Source organism: Halichoerus grypus, chromosome 6 (assembly GCF_964656455.1).
Source record: "Halichoerus grypus chromosome 6, mHalGry1.hap1.1, whole genome shotgun sequence".
Taxonomy (NCBI): Eukaryota; Metazoa; Chordata; class Mammalia; order Carnivora; family Phocidae; genus Halichoerus; species Halichoerus grypus.
Window position 1 is genome coordinate 114,396,445 of NC_135717.1, and position 23,380 is coordinate 114,419,824.

Here is a 23,380-nt window from a genome sequence, read left to right on the forward strand (position 1 = left end):
TTCCCTCGCACTCCTCCTTGTTCCCTCGGCTTCTGGGCCCCCCTCAGCCAGGTCCTGCCTCCCACATCCCCCACTCCCGCTCGCCCCCCACCCTCTGCCAACCGCATGAGCCACGAGATGTGCCTTCCCTGGCTCCTCCCACCTGTGCCACCGGGAGGCCACTCAGCCCACTCCAGAGACTTGCCAGGGAGAAGTTCAAGTCATCAGATTAGTACTATTAATAATTAGTATTTATAATTATTAATGAATAAGATTAGTGACGATCCACAACTCTGTACCAAATGCCCACTGTGTGCCTGTTACCGTGCTAAGCATCTTACTCGTACTATCTCACTTGGTCCTCACAAAAACCCTGTCTGGTAGATGCTCCAAGCATCCTCCTTATACAAAGGGAGAAACTGAGGTGTGGAGTTTTTAAGAAGCTTGCGGAGGCCTCACAGCTCGTAAGTGGGCTCCTGGGACCCCAGGACCTAAGCTCATAATCGTGACCCTGGCACACAGGTCCGCCCACCTCCCCAGGTGGTGAGGTGAGGTCACCGAGGGGCCAGAGGACACAGTGGATCCCAGCATCTGAAGGCCTGGGCGTGCCCCCCAAGGGTGGTGTGTTCCCACAGCATGCTAGTATTCCACCCAGAAAACATCCACGGCAACAAAAATAACAGCAGAGATAGTCATCTCCGCCTGTGTCCTTCACATGCCTTTTGTCTCCAGGAGGCACTCCCAAACCCATCTTCACTTCCTTTTTCATCTTCTGTTTTCCCTGTTTTTTAAACATACATGTTACTATTTCATTGTTTCCTGTAAGCAGCCTCCCGCAGGATATAAGCAAACAAGCAACCCTCCCAGGGCTGCCATGGAGGATCAGATACTGTGTGCAGGCATTCTGGAAACTGTCAAGCACTGGAGAAAATGCAGGTTGCATAACCAGAGCAAGTCACCCATGGAGCAGCTACTTGGGAGTAAGTTCCCTTGGGAAGAGAAGCTCGCGCTCCCTCTCTCTCCGCCCCTCCCCCCCGCCACCTCTCTCCCCCCCCCCTCCCCAGGCCTCAGACACACAGGCAGGTCTTGGGCAGGTGGAAGAGACGGAGGCACCCCCCAGTGCAGAACAGAGCACGCTCCTTGAGGGCAGACTCCTGGGGACCAGGACCACAGCCAAAGACCATCAGTGCCCTTGGACCTGGGGCAGGGGAAGGCAGAGGCCACTGTGGAGACCCGGGCCTGCTCCCAGGCCTGGGGGCATCACAGATAGAGGAGGCCATGAATAGCAATAAGCTATGAATGCTGGCACTCACAGGGCACCACATTAATATTAATGACAGTAAGTACCCAGAGATCCCCATCCCAGTTGTGCCTGGGCATCCCCCTCATTCTGCCTATTATTTTTGGAAGATGGCAGAGGTCTGCCAGGCAGATTCTCCTGGTGACAGGATTCCCTTCTGCGGCCAGGGTTCTGCGGCTGCCCTTGGGACTTGGTGGGCCAGGGTTTCTCCAGACCACAAATGCAGCCAGGGTGCTCACACAGCCTTCAGGGAACTCAGTAAACAGACGCATGGTCCCGGGTACTGATTTGGACAAACCAGCTGGGAAGGACGATCTCTGGCCAAGTGGGAATTCGATGAGATGAAAATTTACTATTGTGGAAGGTGGCGAGCACTGAAAAACCAGCATGTGCAGTGTAATCTCATTTTCGTAAAAACTATAACCTAGAAAGGCATGTCGGGAAACAGGGAGATGCGAAGAGGTACTCTGACCGCTGGGAGTGGAATCCTTCTCAGTTTTTGAATTTTTGCTTGTCTGTGTTGTCTGATCATCTACAATGCACAAGAACTGCCTCTGTAATAATAAAACAGAATACATATGTATATGTACACACACACACACACACACACACACACGCACGCACACCACGGATAAAGATGTCACAATGGGCCGTGAAGTCAAGGTTCAGCTTCTGGTTCCCATGAGAACTAGGACAGCAGGCTTTCGTGGACTCCATGCACCGTATTCTTGGACCCTGACAGCCTCTGAGGTTCTGCATTATTTACAACCTCGCATCCCTGCCTCTCCTGAATCACACAGAGGGCCTAGCACAGGGCTGGGCACCAGGTCAGGACTGACTTAATGAATGCCTGTAGGCTGAATAATGATCATTTCCTGAAAGAAATGCGTCCTGCCTCTTCCAGGGCCACAGTGCTGGGAATACTCACTGCTGACATCACTGACCTTCCCAGCCCTCCTCTGCCTTATGCTCCTCTTAAGAGCTGCCAGGGAGGGGCTAAAATAAAGGTCACCCCAGCAGATGCTGGTAAGGTATCCCACATCAGGCCCATCAGGGCGGCCCCATCCCAGACCCTTCCCCAGTGCCAGCTGGCTGGGAGGCCCCGGGGTCGGCCAGCAGCCTGCCTTGCTGGGGGAGCCCAGGGGCGGCAGACTACAAGAGAGAAGAAGGGGTCCACCCTGTGACTTCTGGCTGCAGACTCCTGCTATCCCAGGCCCTCATGGGTGGAGGAATCTGGAACAGTGAATTTGGCCTGGTTTTGTCTGTGAACTGGGGCTGGGCCCAGTTTCTGTTCTTCACGTCTTCAACAGTCCCTATCCCTGACCTTCAAAAATATGAACAATAACATCAATAATCATGAATATTCTGTGTGCACCGGCTTCATGCCAGGCTTGACGCTGACATTATTTACTTTCATCTTTATAGCAGCTCCATGGGGCTGAAACTGTTGTTATCTTTGTGTTACAGACATGGAGAAACTGAGGCACCAAGAGCCACGTGCCCGAGGTTACACTTAGCTGTCTGCAAGAGAAATAGGGACTCTGCCAAGGCCATCCCATCCCTCCCTCTGTGTCCTTACTGGAAGGCTCTGATGTCAGGCTTTGCAAGGGGCACAGGAGGGTCCAAAGGTGATAATTAACATCTGTAGGGTGCTTTAGAGTCCACCCCGTGTTTGCCTCCGCATCTGAGAAAATTCCCACTTGAAAGACTGGGAAACCAAGACTCAGGGCCCTTCCGCGGCTTCACACAGGGCCACCCGGAATCCAAGCCAGGTCTCTGGCCTCCGAAGGGTACCTTTCTTTCCCCCACGCTGATCCTACAGTCCCGCTGGCCCAACTCTCGCGACGGCCCTGAGGGCCTGGAAGGTGGGTGCACACCCTCTAGAACCACGGCTACGAGGCTGCGCTCGGCTCCTCGCCCCGGTGGGGGTGGGGGTGGGGGTGCTGTGCCGGCACCTCCTCAGCGTCTCCACCGTGACTCACTCCCGGGACCCAGGGGAAACACAGCCCTGCGCGGCGGGCAAACATTGCCCGCCTCCTGCCCCGCCTCCAGCTCCCCGCCTCCACATTTGCTAACCGAAACCCGGCTGCTGCTATTTTTAACCCTCCAGCTCCCCCTCGCTGGGGGCTCCCCCCTGCACCCCACCCCCACCCCCTGCCCCAACCGGGTGCCACCAGCCTGTCATTCTGAGAGCAGTTCTCGAACCTGAACGCCCCGGCAGTACAGCGGATGCCCAGGCAGCTTTGTGGGGCAAGCAAAACAGGACGGTTACAGCCCAGTTGCCGAATTCCCCCACCCCGGACTCTTTCCGAACCTGCAGCTCCCAGCCGGCCCTGCCTTTCCCGGGCTTCCTGGGAGCTGGAGGGAGGCAGGAATGAGACTTCCTGGGCTGGGAGCGACAGCAGGAGCCAGCGCTGGGCTCCTTGGAACGGGCTCTGCAGGGAGCTGAGCTGTACTCCTGAGCGGGAATGGGGTAGCCCTCACTCTTCCCAGGGCAGAGGCTCTCCCTGCAGGCCCAAGGTCTCTGACCACCAGGGTTTCCAATCCCTGCAGGCAACTTGGGGGAAAAAAGGAAGTGGGAAGGAGGCGGGGTGGGGATGGTGAGTTTAGCCCTGTGCCCTCCTTACTAAAAGTCCCCTCCCCATCCTACTGCGGGGGTTATGGAGGGGCTGGGGTTAAGCTTGGGAGTGGAGTCCAGGGGGCTTGGGCACTGAGCAGCCTAAAGGAGGCCCCGGGGTAGAATGCCAGCCGAGGCAGTAGGGGGAGGGGGCAGAAGAGGGCTCTTCTCCTATTGGGGGGCTCCTCTGATGCTTCGGTCTCTAAGGAAAGGGTTGCAGCTCCCTGCAGCCTCAGCTCTATGTTCCCCAGGGAACACATTCCCCCCCCCCCCCCCCCCCCCCCGCAGAAGAGGTTGGAGGTGAGAGGGTCTGAGGGTTCCTTGCCCGATGTGAAAGTTAGCCTCCTGAGAGGCAGAAGGGGTAGGACTGCAGGGGGACTAGCTGACGTCTGCCCCCTGGGCTGAGAGTCTCACCCAGTTTGGGAAGCAGACTCCAAGGGCCCAGGAGAGGCTCTGGGGCAACCAGCCAAAGGACTCCTTCATGCCTTCTCTCCTGCCGGGACCCCGGATCGGCCGGCCTTGGCTCTCTCCTTTGCCGGGTCTTCTCCGGGTCCTGCCCCAGAGCCTCTCTGGTCTCTCCTCTCTTCCAGGGCCAGGTCCTCTCTAAGTCTTGACCCTGTCCACAGTGGTTCCTGAGCCAGGCAGATAAATCCCAGTGGCTACCGAGGCAGCCAGGCTGGACCCAGAGAGGAGGGACTTGGCACAGGAGTTCCCAGGTGGGGAGATGGGGAGGAAGGGGATGAGGCGGGAGGAAGGTGAGGCTGGAGCGGCAGGAATGGGGTGGTGCTTGAGAGCTGCTGGGGAGAGGCTGCTGCCTTCCCCACACCATGCCTGCGTAGGGCCCCGGACTCAGCCTGGCCCCGGACTCAGCCTGGCAGAGGGAAAAGGTTGCCGCTCCTCAGAGCAACGGGGCAGCCTCAGTTTCAGCCCTGTCCAGCTCCCCTTCCTCCTCTCCCCCTCAGCCAACCTCAGGGGGCTGCTTGGGGAGCAGAGACCCTGCTACCTGCCATGCCAGGAAAGAGGCTTCAGTCCTCAGCCAGCGCTCAGCCCAGGGCCCCCACCAGGAGCCAGGCAGTTCCCAAGCATGCTCAGAAGCGCTGAGGGCCCACTTCTGGTCTGGGGAGGTGAGAGAAGGCAACAATGTCACCTTCTCAAGCAGGCCTCCCCTGGCCACCCTATCTGAAGGAAGTCCCACCTTGCTATTCTCTATTGCTGCACCCAGTTCATTTCCTCCTTAGGGCTTATCACAGTGTGTAACTAGATATATACACTCATTTCTTTACTTGCCTACTTGTTACTGTCTGTCTCCTCCACTAAAGTGGAAGTTCCCTGAGGTCAGAAGCTCTGCCTATGGGTTCACTGCATATCTGTGCCTGGTGCCTGGCATACGGCAGGGCCAGTAAGCCTCCAATGAATGGATGACTAGCTGAATGACCGGCTCAGTAAATGGGGCCTCCCGGCTGTCAACATCACCTTTACGGTAGATGCTCAACAGTTCCAGGATTTCCTCAGGGAGGAGAAAGCAGGATGTAACAGGAAGAGCAAGGTCAGGAAGCCTGGCACCCCAGGGGAAAGGTCAAGGCCCAGTTAGTGTCTACACCAGCCCCATCTGGCCCAGTGTGGACACGTGCACACATGCACACAGAGACGGTGGTTGGGTAGGTCCAGGACTGGTCTTGAAAGGGCTGAGTTTTCCTAGATCTTCCTCTTCATAGCCCTGTGTCCTTGGACAAACCACATACCTTTATGGGTCTCAGTCTTCTCAAAAGAAAAAAACGAAAAGATTGGCCCCGATCAGTGGTCCTCAAACACGGCTTTGCACCAGAATCACCTGAAGCACGTGTTATAATCCAGATTCCTAGGCCCCAACCCTGCAGATTCTGAGTTGGTCTGGAATGGGGCCCAAGGATCTTTAACACCCTCCCAGGTGACTGAAGCAAATGGTGCGGGCAATGGCATTGGAAGACAGTGCTTTTCAGCAAGCATCTGGACTTCTATTAAAAAGCCACTCTGGGGGCGCCTGGGTGGCTCAGTCGTTAAGCGGCTGCCTTCGGCTCGGGTCATGGTCCCAGGGTCCTGGGATCGAGCCCCACGTGGGGCTCCCTGCTCAACGGGAAGCCTGCTTCTCCCTCTCCCACTCCCCCTGCTTGTGTTCCCTCTCTCGCTGTGTCTCTCTCTGTCAAATAAAAAAAAATTAAAAAAAAAAAAAAAAAGCCACTCTTACACAGGTATACGTTCTCCCAAAACATGCCCATATATCCCACACAGGGCAATAAACTGCAAAGGTACACAACGATACGGATGTCGTACATCTGTGGTACACGTGTGCATACTCTCCAAACACCCAACACAGAGCCACCACATGGGTCACAAATTGCCACGGAAACACCACATGTACATACAGAGCCCTGGGGGCACACAAACAGACCCCCCGCCACAAACCCAGTGTGCACACACACCCATCACATGGTGACCCACACTAAACAGACGCTCTCCTGAATTTATTTTGCCTCTGGGAACTGGTCCAGGACCAAAGGAGCTATGCTCTGCTGATGAAAACATCCCTCCCAAGTCCACCACCCCCACCCCTCCCCCGTGCCCCAGGCAGCAGGCTGTCCACCTTCCCCTGGTAGAGGGAGGGCTGCCGGAAGAGGACAGTGGAGAGATGGAATGAGGGGAGGTACAGAGCCCTCCCCAAAGTCCAGCAGCCCCTCCTCTTCCCGTGCCCGCCCCCCTCCCCACCCAGGAGATTCGCGAAGGCCTACACCCAGGTACCACCCCCATCAGTACTCGCTCAAACCACTCGCCTGGATTCCCAGGCCCTGGTCCTCAGGATCCAAAAGGGCTAGGGAGGTGGCCCGATCTAGGGACTCCTCCTAATACTCAGGCTTCTAAGGAAAGGGCTGTCTGGGGGCACCTTCCTGCGGCCCGAAGGCCTGGGTCCCCCGGGGAAGGTTACCACAGAAACGGGGGGGAAATAGCACAGGGAAACACAATAGCCGGCAGGGTCACCTGCTGACCAGGCTTCCTGCTGTGTTGCCCACCACTACCCCCCCCCACACACACACACACCATCTCGTTGCCCTCATGGCCTCCTTCTCTGGCCTCCTTCTCTGGCCTCAGCTTGGGCCTCCTCACCAGTGCTCTTCCTCCTGCCTCCCCTGGCTTGGGGGAAGCAGCCTTAGACAGAAAGTGCCCCTCTGTGGTTCTAAACAACATCAGGGATGGCCCGGAGCTGAGCCCCCCACTCCTAATCCTACCAACGCCCCCACCACAGGAAATCAAAGCTTCCTGCCCCAGAGGAAGTGCCCCATCTAGTGAACAAATCCAACACACACAAATGCACAGTCCTGGACAGATGCCCTCCCCCCAGCTCCCAGGCCTTACTCTGGCCCCTGCTTCTAGCAATACCTCCCGGCCAGTCTTAAGTCTGACTAAGGACAGGCCAGAGCCAACGTGTGAAAGGTGGGCATGGGCAGGACCTCAGCCAGGCCAGAGGAGGGGAAGCCCAGGAGAATGGGCACCAGCAGAGTTAGAGGGTCTGGTTCTGGCCCCACTCAGCCTACCATTCCCTGGCTGGGTGACCCTGAACCTTGCCTTAGCTCACCTTCTCTCGGGCCCCTGCAACTTCAAAATTACCAGCTCTTAATGAAAGGCCAGGAGAAAGACAACAGGAGGCTGGGGTTACACCAGCTTCTACCTTCCAGGTCCTTGGGCCAGCATGCCTACAACTATAGGAGGGTCCCCACCCGCATCACACATGCGTTCATCACTCCCAAGTGTTTTAAATGAGGACTGGGGAGAGGATGGAGAAAGAAAGAGTTCCAACTCTCATTCCCAGAAGCCACCATGGACGAAAGCGGGGGTCTGTCCAGCATCCCTGAAGGAAGTTGGGGGCAGCATAATAGCCCCCACAGTGGACGCCGGTCCATTTCTTTCGAGTCAACCTCTCTTCCTCTGTGCTCTGGGAAGTGCACCTGAAATGTTGTCCCCATGTTATTGATGGGGAAACTGAGCTTCAGTGTCAAAGCAGAGTGACCAGTTTAGATTCTTGGGAAGGTCAATGCAAGACCTGAATGCAACCTTGCCAGCCTCAGGATCCCAGCTTAAGACCAAGTGGCCAGAGAGACACCCACCCAGGGGCTGAAGCTAAGAACACAGAGGCCTCAGAACACTGCCCCAGGGCCATTCTAGATGTAACACCAACAGGCCGCTCTGAGCCTGTCCCTACCGGGTGGAGGAACATCAGGGGACTAAAGGCAGGGAAGGAGTCCTGGTAGGTCGTCCAGACCCGGTTCCAGTCTAGGTTCACTGGGTACAACACAGTGACTGCTTTGTACCTTAGTTTCCCTCTAAAGTGACTACAGAGAAGAAGAAAATTACTTACAAACGAGGTGGGTAGAGGAAACACAGAGCAGAGAGTAAGGAGGATGAGCTGATAAGCAATGAGGAGCTAAGAGTGGTTTGCAGAAGCCAGAAAAGGTGCCTGGGAAGTATGAGAGGGTTGGGCTGAGGAGGGAGGAGAGAAGTGTGTGTGGCAGCCAAACCACTTTAGGGACCTGGCCTATGGGGTCCTTGTTGGGGAGATATGGGCTGCCAAAGAACCCCTTTAGGGGGTAGGGAACTGAGTCACAGTCTCCTTTCCTTCAGCCCAGTGGCTGGGCAGTGGTCTTGAGGAAGGTCCCCATGGGTCCTGCTGCCAAGTCTCAGGAACAGGCTGATGAGTCCAGATGTTGAGGGCCAATGTCTCATTCTCAACCTAAAAACTGGCAGGCAGAGCTGGGCCTCAAGCAGATGTTGACTCTGGGTGTGGGGAGGGATGGGCGGCAGCAAGACAGCCAGTGTCCAGATGCTGCAGGAGGCCTCTGTATGCAGGACAGCCAGCAGAGACAAGGGAATGGCCAGGACTGGAGGGGGGGGGGGCGGCTAGCAGCGGTGGCTGGCGAGGTCAGATCCGAATGGGTAGCCAGAGAGAAGGAAATGAGGCTGGGGGAACTGGGTGGCCTGCAAGTTCCAGAGGGCTCTCTCCTAGCCACAGGCCTAGGAACTCAGGGCGTCAGAGCCCGGCCCAGCTGCCAGATTCGCCCCCCGCTCACATTCCCCAGCACCAACAGACCCCAGGCCTGGGGGGCGCACATCCCGTCCCCCACCCCTCAGTACACAGTCTTGCAGTCCCCACCCTCCCGCGCCGCTGCCCGCACCTCAGCAGCTCACTTGGGCACAGGTGTCTCTTCGTCCTGATGGGTGAGCAAGGGTGGGGGGCGGTCCTCAGAGAAACCTCACGGTCCGGGACCCTCCCTCCAGCGGATCACTTCCCCCCGCCGCCGCCCCCCCCCCCATGCCGAGGGGTCGGAGTTCGGCCCTCCCGGGACCCGCGGGATGGGGGCGCTGATGTCCAGCGCCAAGAGGCCGGCCCCAACTCAGCGGGTCCTGCCCTTTGCCCTCGCGCTTCCAAACCTTCCGCCCCGGAGCACCGCCCCCTCCCGGGCCCCGCGGCGGCCGTCCCTCCCTCCCCGGTCCGCCGGTCGGTCCTCCCCGGGCTTGGGGGTGATGGGACGCCCCGGCCTGCGCGCCAGCGGCCCGGGGCCTCCAACTCCCTCCCTCGGGCCTGTCGCTGCCCCGGGGCGGGCGGATGTGGGCGCCCCGCGGGAGGCCCGAGCCCTCCGGCCCCGGAACCGGCCCCGGCCGGGGGCCCTCCCAGAGACCCCCGCACCCCCCGCGGAGCCGGGCGGGGCGGGCGCGGTCGGGGGGCGCCCTCCAGGCCGGGCCCGCGGGCCGCGCGGAGCCCGAGCCGGAGCCGGAGCCGAGCCCGAGCCCGGGCGGGCGGCGCTGGGTGCCGCGCGCAGGGCGGGGCGGGCGGGGCGGGGGGCCGCAGCCCAGTACTCACCAGCGCCGGGGCTGTGCATCCAGGGGCCGGGGCCCTCAGAGCGGGGGGCTCATGGCGGGGCGGGGGGGGCTGGGGCGCCGGCCTCACATCCCCCCAGTCGCCGGCGGCTGCAGAGCGACTGAGAGACGGCGAGAGGAAGGGAGGGGGCCGGGAGGGGGAGGGCCCTGGCAGCCCGGCCGGCCGGGTAGGATGACAATGGAAGGAAATGCTTTATCTGAGTCTGAGAGCGGGCCAAGGGGGAGGGGAGGGAGGGGGCAGGCGCTCGCGGCCCGGGGACACACCACCGCGGCAGACACTGCCCGGCGCGGCGCACGGGCGGCCGGCGGACACCCCGCGCGGCCCGGGAGGCAGCGCCGAGCCCGGAACGCGGGACGCGGCCCCGACCCGCGCGCGGCCGCCGCGCTGCTGCCCAGCCCGAGGCGCGGCGCGCCGACCCGCGCACAATTCCCGGAAACCCCGATACCTGAGCGCACGCAGCCTTGCACACACAGCGTACACGAACGCACAGCCCTGTTTACACAGGGGCAGAATCGTTCATACAGACACACTTCTGGGAGGGACCCCCGCGCTGGCAAGTGCGTGCACGTACAGCCCACCGGCCAACAGCCGCACACAGGGACGTGGGACACTCGTGGAGCCCCAAGTCCCGGGCAAGGAATCCCAGACGGACACCCCCGTCCCCCCCCCATACCCCTCACCAACACGACTTGCCTGAGGAAAGTTCCAGGATCTGATTTGAATCACTGCCCAGCCCTACCCCCCTGCCCCCCCCCACGCCTGCTGAGGGGAACAGAAGGGTCCAGCCTGTTCCTATTAAAAGAAAAAGGGGGTGGGGGTGGTGCTGATTTTGAAAGTTTTCTTTTTTTAAAGAAATTTCTCAAGGGATTTCCTTCCCTCCTCTCCTCTTCCTCTCTTCCTCCCATTCCTCTCCCCCCCCACAACCCTCCCCCCTTCTTTCCCCCTCCCGGTCCCTATGAGTCAAACTTCAGCAATGTGCCCAGTGTCTCCCAGTGCATTACAGCGGATCACAGAAATGTTCCAGTCTGTGAGTCGGAATGCAGCCGCCTCCAGCCCTCCCTCAGCTAATAAACTCAGCTCTGGGCCAGCTCTGCCCAGCAGTCCTCTCTGCGCCCCCCACCCCCCTTAACAGGACCAGAAGGTCAGACTCAGGGGTCAGGGGCTGAGGACCTCCCCATTGTGCTTCCAGGCCGAGCCTATCAGCCCTGTGGCCTCTGGCAGTCTGCTGGGTGGGAGACACAGCGGCTGGCTCTGGGAAGGGGAGAGGTCCACAACCCGAAACACTAGACTCTCCTGTGGTGGGAGGCATCACCTCTGGAAGGCAGGATGCAGCTTCCCTCTGACTTCCTACCCCTCCTCCCTCCCTCTATCCTAGGAACCCCAAGAGCCTCACGATTCTACAGAAGGAGAAACTGAGGCAGAGCCATGCCACATGGGAAGCAAGAGTCCACAGTGGCCTAGGAGGGCTTAGCCATGGCAAGGTCCAGCTTCTGACCACAGACCCTTGTTCCTGCAAGCACAGCTCGGGCCTCACCACTTGTTGCTACCTGGGATTTTTAGAAGCTGCCTTCCTACCATAGTTCCTTTCCTTGTCCCAGGGCCCACTCAGCAGGCAGATCTAACCCCTCTGCTCTTGTTAACATACCCTCACAAGGCTCCTTGCCTGGCATCCAAGCCGTTCTACAACATGGCAGCACACTTCGCAAACATCCCCCCCTCTTTCTGTCTCCCTCTTTTTTTTCTCTCGCTATTCTGCCCAGTGGTTCCTGGTACGCAGTGCTCAATATTAGTTGCTGTTATTTCTCGGATTATTTCAGCTAAACTGGGCTGCTGTCTGCTCCCCATCATGCCCTCGTGCCTTCCTACTCCCTTTCTTTGGCTCATCATGTTTCCTCCACATATGATGCCCTCCCAGCCCCTTGCTGCTCCTGTTGAAATCTTTCCAATCCTTGGGGTCTATAACCACCTTCTCCAGCAGCCTTTGCAGGATTCACATAGCCAGAGGGATTCTCTCCCTCCCTTAAAGGACCCCACCCCAGCACTTTGTCAGTCTTGACCTTCATCCACCTAGTCTACGTGTCTCAACTCTCCTTCTTGCCAAGAATGTTCAAGAGCGGACATCCCTCGAGCCCTTTAGTCATGGGTGCATTTCTTGTAGTGTCTTGCTAAGTAGCTTGCAGAGAGCTCAAGTTCTCTATGAGTTATTTGCTGAAGTGAGGCAGATGTTCATGGCCTTCAAGGACATCCCCCCCCAAACCTGGACACCCATTTTTCCCATGACTCCCCATACACTCCCCATGATGACTCTGCAAGATGCATGTTCTTCTACCTCAGGTGCATTCTTCCCAGCTCTCACCTCCAAACCAGATGACTCTCCTTTCAGATCCCTCCTCTGTGCCCATGGCTTCCAGAAAAATTGCTTGGCTACTTCAGACTCCTAGCCTCTCCCCTCCCCCACACTGTCTCTCTCTTTTAACCCTGCAATGCCCGCCCCCCCCAATACACCCCAGGACTCCTGTAGTTATTTCTGGACTGAAATCAGGCACTTGTTGTCTCGTTTCTGCCATGTGCATCATTCATGTATTTGTTTGTGAGCCTTCTTTTTCTTTTTGACCTAATCACTGAGTTCTAAGAGATTGGAGCAAAAAGGGGTATCTCCCCCTGCCTTTGTCTGTCCCCCAAGTATCCAGCACTTTCTACACACACCAGGACTCGCTGTCCCCAAAGTATAGACAGAAAGACAACATACGAGACCCGCACCCGGGAAGCTGGATAGTGTCACTCCTTCCCTGGACAGCTGAACTTCTCACTCCAGCACCACCACACTCCCACCCAAGGCAGGGTCTTAAGCCAGTTTCTAAGTCCCATGCCCCTTGTTGGGATATGTCAGAGAGTCTCCAGGAACCCTGAGAGACATGAGGCAGGAAAGTGCAGGCTGCCTGTCTCTCCTCTATCCTGGTTACCATGGGAAGTTTCTCTGCAAAGCTCTGGAGTCAGGCCTCTCTCCCAGGCTACTCAGCCAAGCACCTCGCAGAAGACGTTAGCCCCGTAGGACCTGCCTTGGCTCCCTCAAGTCTTCCTGGAGTCTCTGGCCAGTCCCAAGCCCCAGGGCACACTCCTTCTGCTTCTCTTTGGGCTTCTGGGCCTACTTGACCTTCTCTTTCTCCTCTCCTTCCCTTACTTGGCTACTTTTTACCGACTATATACCATGTAGCAGCCCTATGCTATCCCCTTGGCAAACATTAGGTCATTTATTCTTAATAATTCTTGTTATGCTCACGATTAAAGTATGACCCACGAAGGTTAAGAAATCTGATCAAAGTTACCCAACTAGTAAGTGATGGGGCCATTCACTCATTCAACAAATATTATTGAGTGCCCACCCTGTGCCAGGATTCAAAGCTCCAGAGAGTCAACCGGTCTACACTCAGGGCTCTGAGACCACTCCTGTCCCTGCCTTTTAGATGCGGTAGCCGACGCCACAATCCCTCCCTAACCCACACTTCCCACACACTCCCCACAAAGCCAATCAGAAAGCGCTCATTCCCCAAGGCCTCCGTGAGATCTCAGAGGACAGCCATTTTCATTGGGTTGGGTTGGGCCTTGCCCTGCAGTTTCTGAACCTGGGATCAAATGCCAATTCACAGGGTTTGGGATTTGCAGATTGATAGGGGAGGTAGGTCTCCAACTCCAAATAAAGGGTCTCATGGGACCAGATATAACACGTGGAAGGCAGGAAGGAAGGAGGGAAGATAATTTGGATTTATTGAGTGTCTCCTCTGTATTATGTGCTGCCCAAGGCCCCTTCACTTATATCTCATTATTATCCCCATTGTTTTAGTGAGCAAACTTAAGCTCAGGAAGACAAAATGATTTGCCTAAGTCCACAAAGCCAGTAAGTGACTTAATCCTGAATGTCTGATTTAGAGCCTTTGCAGTATCATGTGGCCGGTCAGAACAATGGAGAAGCTGCTGCCCTCGTGTAAACCTGGCTGCTTGAGGTCTCAGCTGATCTACGTGTGACGTTCTAGATGCCAAATATACCTCCTAACTGGCCCCAACCATGTGCTCTCATCCCTGGTTCCCACCTTTCTCTTGGCATCGCAAGGCAGGATTAGAGGAGTTATGTAAGTATTCCAGTTAGGACTGGGGGCGCAGCCAGCCAGACCCCCGCTTTGGATTTCAAGATGTAAGGGAAGAGGGGATACATCCTCCTGGGCCAGAATTGGATGGCTAAGTCAAGAAGAGGCTGGGGCATGGCTACAAGTCCAGATGGCTCAGGTTGGTAGGCCAGATGACTGCGGGGACTAAGGCAGGTGGAGGGAAAGAAGCAAGTCCCTCACCCCGTCCCCCTGCCTCCCTCCAATGTCAACAAAGGTGATGTGGTTTCCCCTGTGGTCTGTTGCCCTACACACCTGCAGTTCTTAGCATATGTGTATGTGTCTATGTACCAGCAATGACATGGTGGGGGGGGACACAAGGAGAAAGCGGTGGGACAGGATGGGGAGGGACAGGAAGCCAAAGACAGGGTCTCCTTAACCCCAAGATGAAGAAGGCAGAATGAATGCAAAAGATGGCAGAGGTCACCCCCTTGACTACTCCAGGGCCCCAGCCCGGACCATCAGGAGAGGGCTAGAAGAAAGACATTGTGGGGATCAGGGCTCTGGGCTGGGAGTCAGCGGACTGGAGTTCTAGACCTAGTTCTAGAACTAGGCCATTAACTTCACAGACCACACCTTTCTAAGTCTCAGTTTTCTGCTCTGTAAAATAGCAGTATCTTGGCTCCCTCCTCACAGGGCTGATCTGAGGTCACATGAAGTACATATTCAAACATCTGTACCACTGTGAGTTTTAGAATCATTGTCCTGATAGTCCCTGGATACACAGAGCACACACACGCGTGCGCACATACCACAGTGAAGATAAAGGACATTAAAGACAAAAACAAAAACACAGCCTCTGCCCTCCTATCGATCACAGTGTGTTGAGGAAACAAAAATATAAAATACTTGAAAGCCTCTTGCTAAGAAGCCAACTCTTTTGAACATCTCACTACTGTGTGACCTTGACCAAGTCACAACCTCTCTGGGCTTCAGTTTTCTCATCTATCAAATGAGGGAGCTGGTTTAGGCCATGTCGACTTATTTTTCTGAGTCTAAAGCAGTTTTTCTGATCCTGTTATTCCAAGCGTCAGTGAGTAGACAGCAAACAGGAATGACCTGAGCCGATCCGGGCCGAATGAAGTAGGGAGTTTTGAGCTGGGTTTTGGAGGAGCCCAGAAATGTGAATCAGTGTGGGGTGAGGGGGGTGACATTCCAGGTGGGGAGAATGGCATGTGCAAGGCGAGGCAAGGAAGCAGAGGGGTGGCAAACAGATTAGCGAGGCTCAGGAATGAGGTTGGTAAGGACTCAGGGAATCTGGAGAGGAAGTCCCGACAGGAGGAGGAGAGCGGGCAGTCACCGGGCTGAGGCTGCTGAGATAGAAAGTGGGGAGGGATATGGGTGGGAAGACACTCTCTAAGCCCCAGAGGTCGGGGCCAGAACCCAACCAGCCAAACTCCACCCAGGAGAGAAAGGAAGAAAGGTTCCCTTGCCAAGAGGCCCCATCCACCCTTCCCTCTGTCCCAGCCCCACTCCCAACCTTGAGGTAAGCCAGGGACCTTGGAGCCAGAGCCTCCATTAGTGATGGGAACAAACAGATGGGGGCCCTGGCACGTTCCTCCATAACAATAACACCAGAGGCAAAATCACCATAATAGTAATGATGATGATGAGGACGACTGGGGAGGTAAACTACCCCCCACCTGCCCTCTGATAAACCCCACAGCACTGAAACATCTTGATACCATTGTTCTGTTTACTAGAATCTTGGCTCTTTAAGAGCTGCAAGTAGATTTATAAGATTATCTCATCTGTAGGATCCCCCAAACCTGACATTATATCAAAATCACTTAGAAAGATCTGTGGAAAACAGATTTCTGGGCCCTCTCACAGACTCAGTCAGACTCTCTGGGGCGGGGGGTACCCAGTAATCTCGGGTTTAGGATGCTCTGATCCAATCCAAACCACTCCTTTTACAGATAAGGAAACTGGGGGCCCAAGGGGCAAATAACTTGCCGGAGATGGCATGGTTAATCAGTGGCGGGGAGCAGGCAGAGAACTCAGGTGTCCCAGCTTCTAGATCAGCCCTCCTTCTAACAGCCCACACTGCCCAGCCCTGGAGATGCCTGTGCCAGCAGAGATTATGGTCAGGGAGGCAGCCACTGGGCCATACTCTAATCATGAGCAAGAAGAAATCCGTCTGAGTTGCAAAATGCCTTTCCGCAGCCAGCTCACCATTACTGGCTCCAGTGGGCCCCTGCAGGGATGCTGTGGTCCACCCTCTGGTGGGCTGGGGGCTTCAGCCTTGCTACATGCCCCCAGGAGGACCCTCTGTAGCCCCAGTGGCTGAATTGGCTGGAGGGCAGGGTCTGACCTAGTTATATGTCTTAACGATTCCTTTTTGGAAGCACTTACCTCTGGCCCCAGAATCTCTAGAAAGACCTTGAGGAGGTCCTGGCTTAGGGGCTTGTACCAATCTTCCCCAGAGGTGTCTTTCAGGGTGGGTTTAGATGATGTCTCTGTAGGTCAGGGGAGTGGAGGCAAGAAAGAAGTGAGGAGCGGAGGGGAGGGTGAATGGGGTGAGGCTGGATACTCAGGATGTGAACAGGGTGTCCTTGCTAGGACCTTGAAGTACCCCACTCACAGATGACCACCACTACCCTCTTTTTCATCCAGCGTAATTTTGGATTTATTGAGCGTCTACTCTGTGCCAGGTTCTTGGGCACAGAGGCCAAAAAAGCCACAATCCCTATCCCTGAGGAATTCATCATCTCCTGGAGAGCAAGGTACGGCCAGAGAAAAAGAGCCCCTTCGCGTGTTCAACACGCAAGGGGCTCCAACACCCATGCCGTCGAGGACACACTGGGTTCAGAGTTGCAGAAGTTCCATGTTTGAAGGGACCTGATGGACCACGGGGTCTTGGTGGGCTAGGGCAGGGGTCTTGCTCTGACCTGCTGCCTTCTGTGCCTGAAACGGTGATTCTAGAAGTCTCTGCCCCCGTTGCATCCCTTACTCCAGCTCTGCCAGAGTGGCTAGGGGTAGGAGGGCACAGGAGGCAGAGAAGACGCCCCTCTCCCCTTGGGCGGACCCCGACGCTGGGCTCCACGCTTCTCTACACTGAACTTTCAAGGAAACATTTAAAAACCTGTAAAGGAACGGCTAAAGAGAGGGTGTGTTGTATTGTGGTTCAAGGCAAGAGTTTGGAGTCAGTCTGCTTGGGCTGGAGTGTGTTGCTTACCCACACTGTGACCTTCAGCACGCTACTTGACCTCTGGGAAGCTCATTTCCTCATCCTCAAACAGGGGTGCGACGTGCCTGCCTCCTTAGGGTAGCTGTGAGGACCGTCAGCATGGGGAGTGCAGCACTTCGTGCAGAGCCTGCCCACTCTGGGCTCTGTTCGGGGCAGAGCCCGATGCAGACATTAGTAATAGAAGACAGTGTCCTGTCCTCTCTGTCCCTCTAAGCCACACTTTTCCCCTACAGACTCAGTCTCAAAATAAATACTGTCTTAATTTATGCAAAGAAATCCAGATAGTCTCGCGGCGGCTGCCCCTTCTGGGGCGCACAGAGTAGCTTGGCAGGGCTGTGGGAATGGGGAACTCCGGGGAACCTGTCCTGACCCTCCCAAGGTACACGTGTGGGCTCCGAGCTGACTCAGCTGAGGGACGTCTGGATGGGCTGGGCTGCAGAGGACAGCCAAACAGACTGCAGAAAGGGCCCCGCTGCCTCTCTCAAATCCGGGCACCACGCATCTGGAGTGATCGGCACATCTGGCTGCGTCCCTGGGGCAATGTTCACAGCTGCTGACATTTGAGGGAGGAGAGATCCAGCTCCTCAGCCAGGGCCTAGGGGGCTATAAATAACTAGCTAAGAAGACCAGGGGGATGAGGTTGACCTTTGGGGGGCGGGAGCGGCCGGCGACTTCCCCCACCCCTTTGGGTCCAGAGCCAGAGTTTTAGCAAAACAGGAAGAGGCAGCAGCAGCTGCTGGGAAAGTAGGAGTGGCTCCCTTCCCCCACTTGCCTGGGGCCTTCGGATCCCAGCCAGGACCTGGGAGAGGTGGAGCCATCTAGGAGATGGGAGGAAGGGCAGACCCACGCAGGCTGTGGCCCAGGCTCCCAGTGCCCTCCTATGGCTCAGCTGGGGTACAGGTGAGGGTGACGGCAACAGACAAGGGCAGCCCAGTGGGCTGGGGCTGCCACTCCAGACCCCCTCCTATTCCCTTTCTGTTCCCCTATCAGGGGGATTTGGAGCTTAAAATATGTATGCGAGGCAGGCAGTGTATCTAGAGGCCCGGTGTTATGTCAAGCCCACCTTCCTCCCTCATCCCTTCCCAGACCACAGGTGGCCTGAGCCTAAGCCCAAGGGGGTGGGAAAGACGGCTCTAGACTGGAGCAAAGATGCCTCTGGGCTGCCGGAGGGGCCCAGGGCCTGGCCCCAGTGGAATATGATGGAGAACTTCCCCATGAACCGTTGGGGTGAAGAGATCCAAAACGCTGGTGTGGATCTGGGTAACTGTTTTCCTGGAGTAACAGGGCATCCACGGGGACACACCCCGGAGAGCCAAGCCCTAGGTCAGAGGGCCTCATGAAGTCCAGGATTAAAGAAGTCATCCCAGAAATGTTGCTTTGCTTTGCTTTGCTTTGCTTTGCTTTGCCTGAGAGAGACTGGCCACCGAGAGCCTGTCCTTCGGTGTCAGACTGGTTGATGACATCTGTTTGGAGCTTTGGCTGGTCCACGTCTCCAGTGGGGTCTGTGGGCAATGACCCATCATTGCCTCTCAACCTGGAGCCCCGTGCTTTGCCTGCTGGAATAGTCTAGACCAGCATCATCTAATAGAAACCGAATGTGAGCCACATGTGCAACTTGAAATTGTCCACCACCACCAGCAACAAAGTAAAAGTAAATAGACGAAGTGAATTTTAATAGTGTATTTAACCTAATATATGTAAAACAGTATCATTTCAGCATGTAATTGAAACAGCGAAATTGTTAATGTGATGTCTTACATCCTTTTTTCAGACTCAGTCTGGGAAAGCCGTGTGTATACCACACTTGCCGCACGTTGTGGGCCTGGCTGGCCACATCTCCGGGTGAGCGGCCGCTGTAGTGAACAGCACGGGTCTACACGGCTCGTAGCTGAGCTGCTTCTTCAGCCGCTTGCTGGGGAAGAGGCTCCAGAAGTAGAGGAGGGGGCAGGTGAGGTCCATATGAAGGGTTAATTGGCTCTAGGAGGGAGGCCACCCGCTTTGATTTTCAAGCATCTAGGTCTAGACCTGGAGCCAGTCTTAACATACAGGCAAGCAGGGAAACTGAGTCACAGAGCAGCATCTTCCTAGACAACGGGCCTTCTCCTCCTCTTCTTCGACCTCTTGCTCTAAGCTGAAGGTTGGAGGAAACCTATTTCCTCTTCAAATGTGTCAGCCGCAACCCTTCTCTTTCCCCTTCCAAACACAACCCCAAACCCAAAGGGATTCAGGCAGCAAAATTAGGCAGTGTGGGAGGAGAAGTGAATTTGGAGGGAAATACAGAGTCAAGCAGTGGATGTGTGGAGTTTAGATGTTGAGTGGACAGTTGCCATCCAAGGAGGGAAGGCAAAACAAAGATCTGCGGTCACCAGTGAGAACTGGAGTTGTAGGTAGGAGTGGATGAGATCATAAGAGCAGGGAAAAGAGGGGAAGGGAACCTGAAAGATGGCTAACTATAGGAACATGAGAGAACAAAGATTCTGCGTGGGCAGAGGTGTGGCAGCCAGTGAAGGAGGCAGAGATTTAAATGAAGCAAGAGCAGGTGCCATGTCAGAATCCAAAGTGGGAGAGAAGGGGCGAAAGGGGAGATTTGCCCTCGATTGCGAATGATGACGCCTTAAAACCATTCTGACGGAAAGAGCTCACACAAACTGATAATGAACAAGAAAACAATGGTAGACTGAAGTTCAAAGCGCAAAAGACTCTTCAGGGAAAGAGGAGATACAGCCAGTAGGTGAGGTAGGGGAATGTTTAGCTTGATCACCATCAAAGTAATGCCAATTAAAATAAGAGGAAGGTAGACGCTGTCTTCCAACATTAGTGAGAGTGCGGCGAAATTTACATGTTTGAAATCAATTTGGCAATAGACAGTAAGAGCTATAAAGTGGTCTCACCCTTTGCTCAGTTACGCCACCCAATGTACCCTAAACTAGATTTCTACAGCCAGAATTCAGGAGGGGGAGTGGAATATGTGCATAATGACGTTCACCCCTGCACTATTTAGAATATGGAAAGTTAAAAACAATCTGAACACCTACAACTGGAAAATTGTGAAGCAAATTATATTTCCACTTAATAGAAAATTATGAAGCTGTTATAAAGATGTTTATGAATGCAATATAGCATCGCAGGAGAGTATCGATTTGTGTATGCACTGTGATGGCAACTGTATTAAAAAAAAAAACCCAACATGGGCATAGAGGAAAAGATCGAGAGGAAATACGCAGTAGGTACTGATTAGGTAGGGTGGTATGAGTGTACATGTTTTTCTAGTCATTTAAAGATTGTCAACATTGTGAAGGTGAGTGGGGATGAAGGTCCATCAGAAGCCTAGGTTGGGCTACAAGGAGGGCCCTGACCACCTTCTGGAGGTCATGAATTCATTCATCCACCTGGTTTATTTATGGGGCTCTGCGCACGCGCCAGGTGCTGTCACTGGGGCATTAGCTCAGCCCTCTCCTGGTGGGAAAAGCACAGATTCCCTGCCTGGGTTCCAAGCTCCTGGAGCTTTACTGGCTCTTGTGTCACCGATGGGGGCAAGACCTAGTTCTGGGCACGGAGGGACAGACCCCAGAGGACAGGACCCAGGCAAGTCCAGAGCAGGCGCTGGGGAAAGGGAGTGGTGTGTGTGGGTAGCAGTGGCCCCAGGGAGGGATCGCCAGGGACGTGGGGGCTGTGAAGACTGCTCTGCCCCGGGGGAGGAGCTGGTGGGCTGTGGTTGCCACCTACTGTTTCATGTCTTCCCGAAGGTGACAGGAGATGGGAGTGGGCCATCACCTCCGCAGCCCCCCACAGGAACTCCACCTGGGCCCCACCTACGGGCACCATCCGGCCTGGCCAGCCTCCTGCCCCCACCCCCCAGCACTCTTCCTACATTGACACACTGGGGCCTTGAAATAACACATCTTTATTTATGCCATCATTTCCACATAATTTGCCTATGATTCACTTGTTGTCAAGAGGCATTAAAACCTCCATCCCCAGCCCCCAGGCACCTACCGGTCCCCTGGCCCAGCGCCCCTGTGTGCCGCTGCTCTCTTCTCACTGGGTCTTCCCAGCTCTGGCTGTACCCCCACCCTCAGCACCTCTTCCTCCGCAGCACCTCTCTGGCCTGGGGTGGGGAGCAGAAGGCAGGGGCTGCGAATGGCCCAGATGGGATCCATCCGTTTCCCCAGCCCAGGACCCGGCCGGAGGGAGGCTCTGCTGGGAAGGCCCGTGGCGTTAGGACTGGAGGTGACCGCTCACAAACAGGAAGCCCTGGAAAAGGGAAGAAGTTTCTCTTGGCCTAGAAGCTGTGGAGCCCCCAGCCCCAGAGGCAGCCCCCCCCCAATCACCACCCCCTCACTTCCTCAGGCTGGATTTTCCTCATACCTCACTCTGTTTCCTACAGGGCACAGGGGTATAGAGTTTCCACCGTGTGTGTGTGTGTGTGTGTGTGTGTGTGTGTGTGTGTGTGTGTGTATGAGAGAGAGAGAGAGTGAGAATGTGTTGGGGAGTAGAAAGAATTGTCTTCTCACACCTTCATTACCCAGTAGGGCCTTAAAGCTTTGTTGCCCCCCCACCCCACCCCCTACCCCGGAATCTAGGTGAGTCAGGGAGCTACGAGGTGGGGGAGGCAGGGGAGGAAGAGGGAGAGGAAGAGGGCAAGGGGCGAGGAGGGGGCTACTGGAAGCCGAGTCGGGGTGAGGGGAGCTGCTGTGGTTGGGTTATCTGATGTGAGGAGCCAGGTGTGCTCTGGGGGTGGGTGCAGAGCCGCCCGAGGCAGAAACTCTGCCAGAGCAGCCTGGAGACAGAGAGGCAGGGACAAGAAAGACCGAGCAGCACTGACTCAAGAGGAAGATGAAGGGAGACTTTAGATCTCTCCCCACTGGGGACACCTGCCTCCCAGCTCCCCAGGACCCAGAGAACAGGCAGCCTCCCCCTCCATGGGACAGAGGTGGGGGGTGGCCGGTGGTGTGTGCGGCAGCGGGGACAAGGGTCCCGCCTTATCCCTGAATCAGAGCAGTTGGAGACAGTTGAGGGTCTATAATCTCGGTTGGGGGTTGATGGGTGGAGGAGGCTTTGCAGGAGGAGATAATGGGGTGGAGCAGAGTCCCGGTCTGGAACAGAGTGCCCTCAGTCCGGGCATGGTCAACCGGCTCTCCACCCCAGCTCCTCCTGCCCTGGGGGCCACGGACGGAAGCTGCCCTGGCCACAGGCGCCGGAGCTGGGGGACTGAGCCGGGCTGTGAGCGCCCCTGGGGTGCCAGCTTGGTCCTCCACAAGAGGTGTCCACCTGCCAGTCCCAACGTCCACCTCCTCCAACCTTGCCCTGGCCATGTGTGCATGTTGAGGGGAGGGCGCTCCTTATAAGGAAGAGGATATCCGCTTAGAGGAGAGGGTCCCCAGACGGTAACGAGAACTATAATAATCAATTATCAAACCCCTGCTCAGTCCAGGCACTGCTCTGAATGCTGTGTGTGCAGTCACTCCGTCTTCACAACACCTATTCATGGGCATCACCGTTCATAGGTGAGGAAACCCGGGCCCAGAGACCTCAAATCACTCCCCCCAGGTAGGAAGAACCTACTTTTGAAGTCCAGGTCCTTCCTCACTAGCCTGGCTTCCCCCCGGGCCAGGAATGGCAGGAGAGGGGGTGGGAGAGGCCCTGAGCTCCCTCTGTGCCGCCCTCTTAGCCTAGACTGTGCTGGTCTGGGGGAGGAGGAACTGGGTAAGCATTTGCTCAAAGAATGAACTAACAACCAAGCACAGGTCCTCTCCTAAGGCCCCTGACAGTGTTCCTTTCCTCCTCTCCACTCCTCCCCCACCTCAAGGCCTCCCCATAAACACAGCAAAAGGCAGGGAGCCCCTGGGGTGGGGTCCTATCAGAGAGGAAGCGGGGCTGGCTTCTCTCCCATCCCCTTTATCATTTCTCCCCATCCCCACTCAAACACAACTGGCTGATCCACCGTCCCCTCTGGGCCGCTCCCCTGGGGCTCCAGGCTGGGAGACGAAAGAACTTTAAATCCCAGGAGCTGGGGTTGGGGCTGGGGGTGGCTGGCAGAAATGGAGGGGACACTAGGAAGGGGTTTCCCTGGCACTCTGAACCTGGAGCTCCCAGTCCTCCGCACCCAGGCTGGGCTGACCTGGGTTGCCAATCCTTTTCTGATGGGCTGCTTGATCTACCCGGCCCACCCTGGTAGGCAAATGGAAAAAGAGGAGCCAGGCACAGACACAGTTAGGACCCCAGCCCC

At 56.2% G+C, this 23,380-nt stretch overlaps 1 protein-coding gene and 1 long non-coding RNA gene across 8 annotated transcripts in view; one reads left to right on the forward strand and one right to left on the reverse strand.

Annotated features, from left to right (window-relative positions):
- Positions 1-9,925, reverse strand: part of HDAC7 (histone deacetylase 7) — a 35,718-nt gene extending 25,793 nt beyond the window's left edge. For 4 of the 7 annotated variants that reach the window (XM_078075932.1, XM_036099349.2, XM_078075929.1 and 1 more), the window contains exons 1-2: positions 4,311-4,394; positions 1,752-1,833 (exon numbers count right to left, since the gene is read on the reverse strand). In XM_078075932.1, the coding sequence (XP_077932058.1) occupies positions 1,752-1,833; positions 4,311-4,379 (151 nt within the window). In that variant the 5' untranslated portion in view covers positions 4,380-4,394. Of the gene's footprint in view, positions 1-1,751; positions 1,834-4,310; positions 4,395-9,783 lie in introns of those variants that run through there. The other 3 variants (XM_078075933.1, XM_078075930.1, XM_078075934.1) reach the window with 2 other exon arrangements.
- Positions 1-23,380, forward strand: part of LOC144382367 (uncharacterized) — a 422,766-nt gene that overhangs the window by 299,728 nt on the left and 99,658 nt on the right. The window lies entirely within an intron of this gene.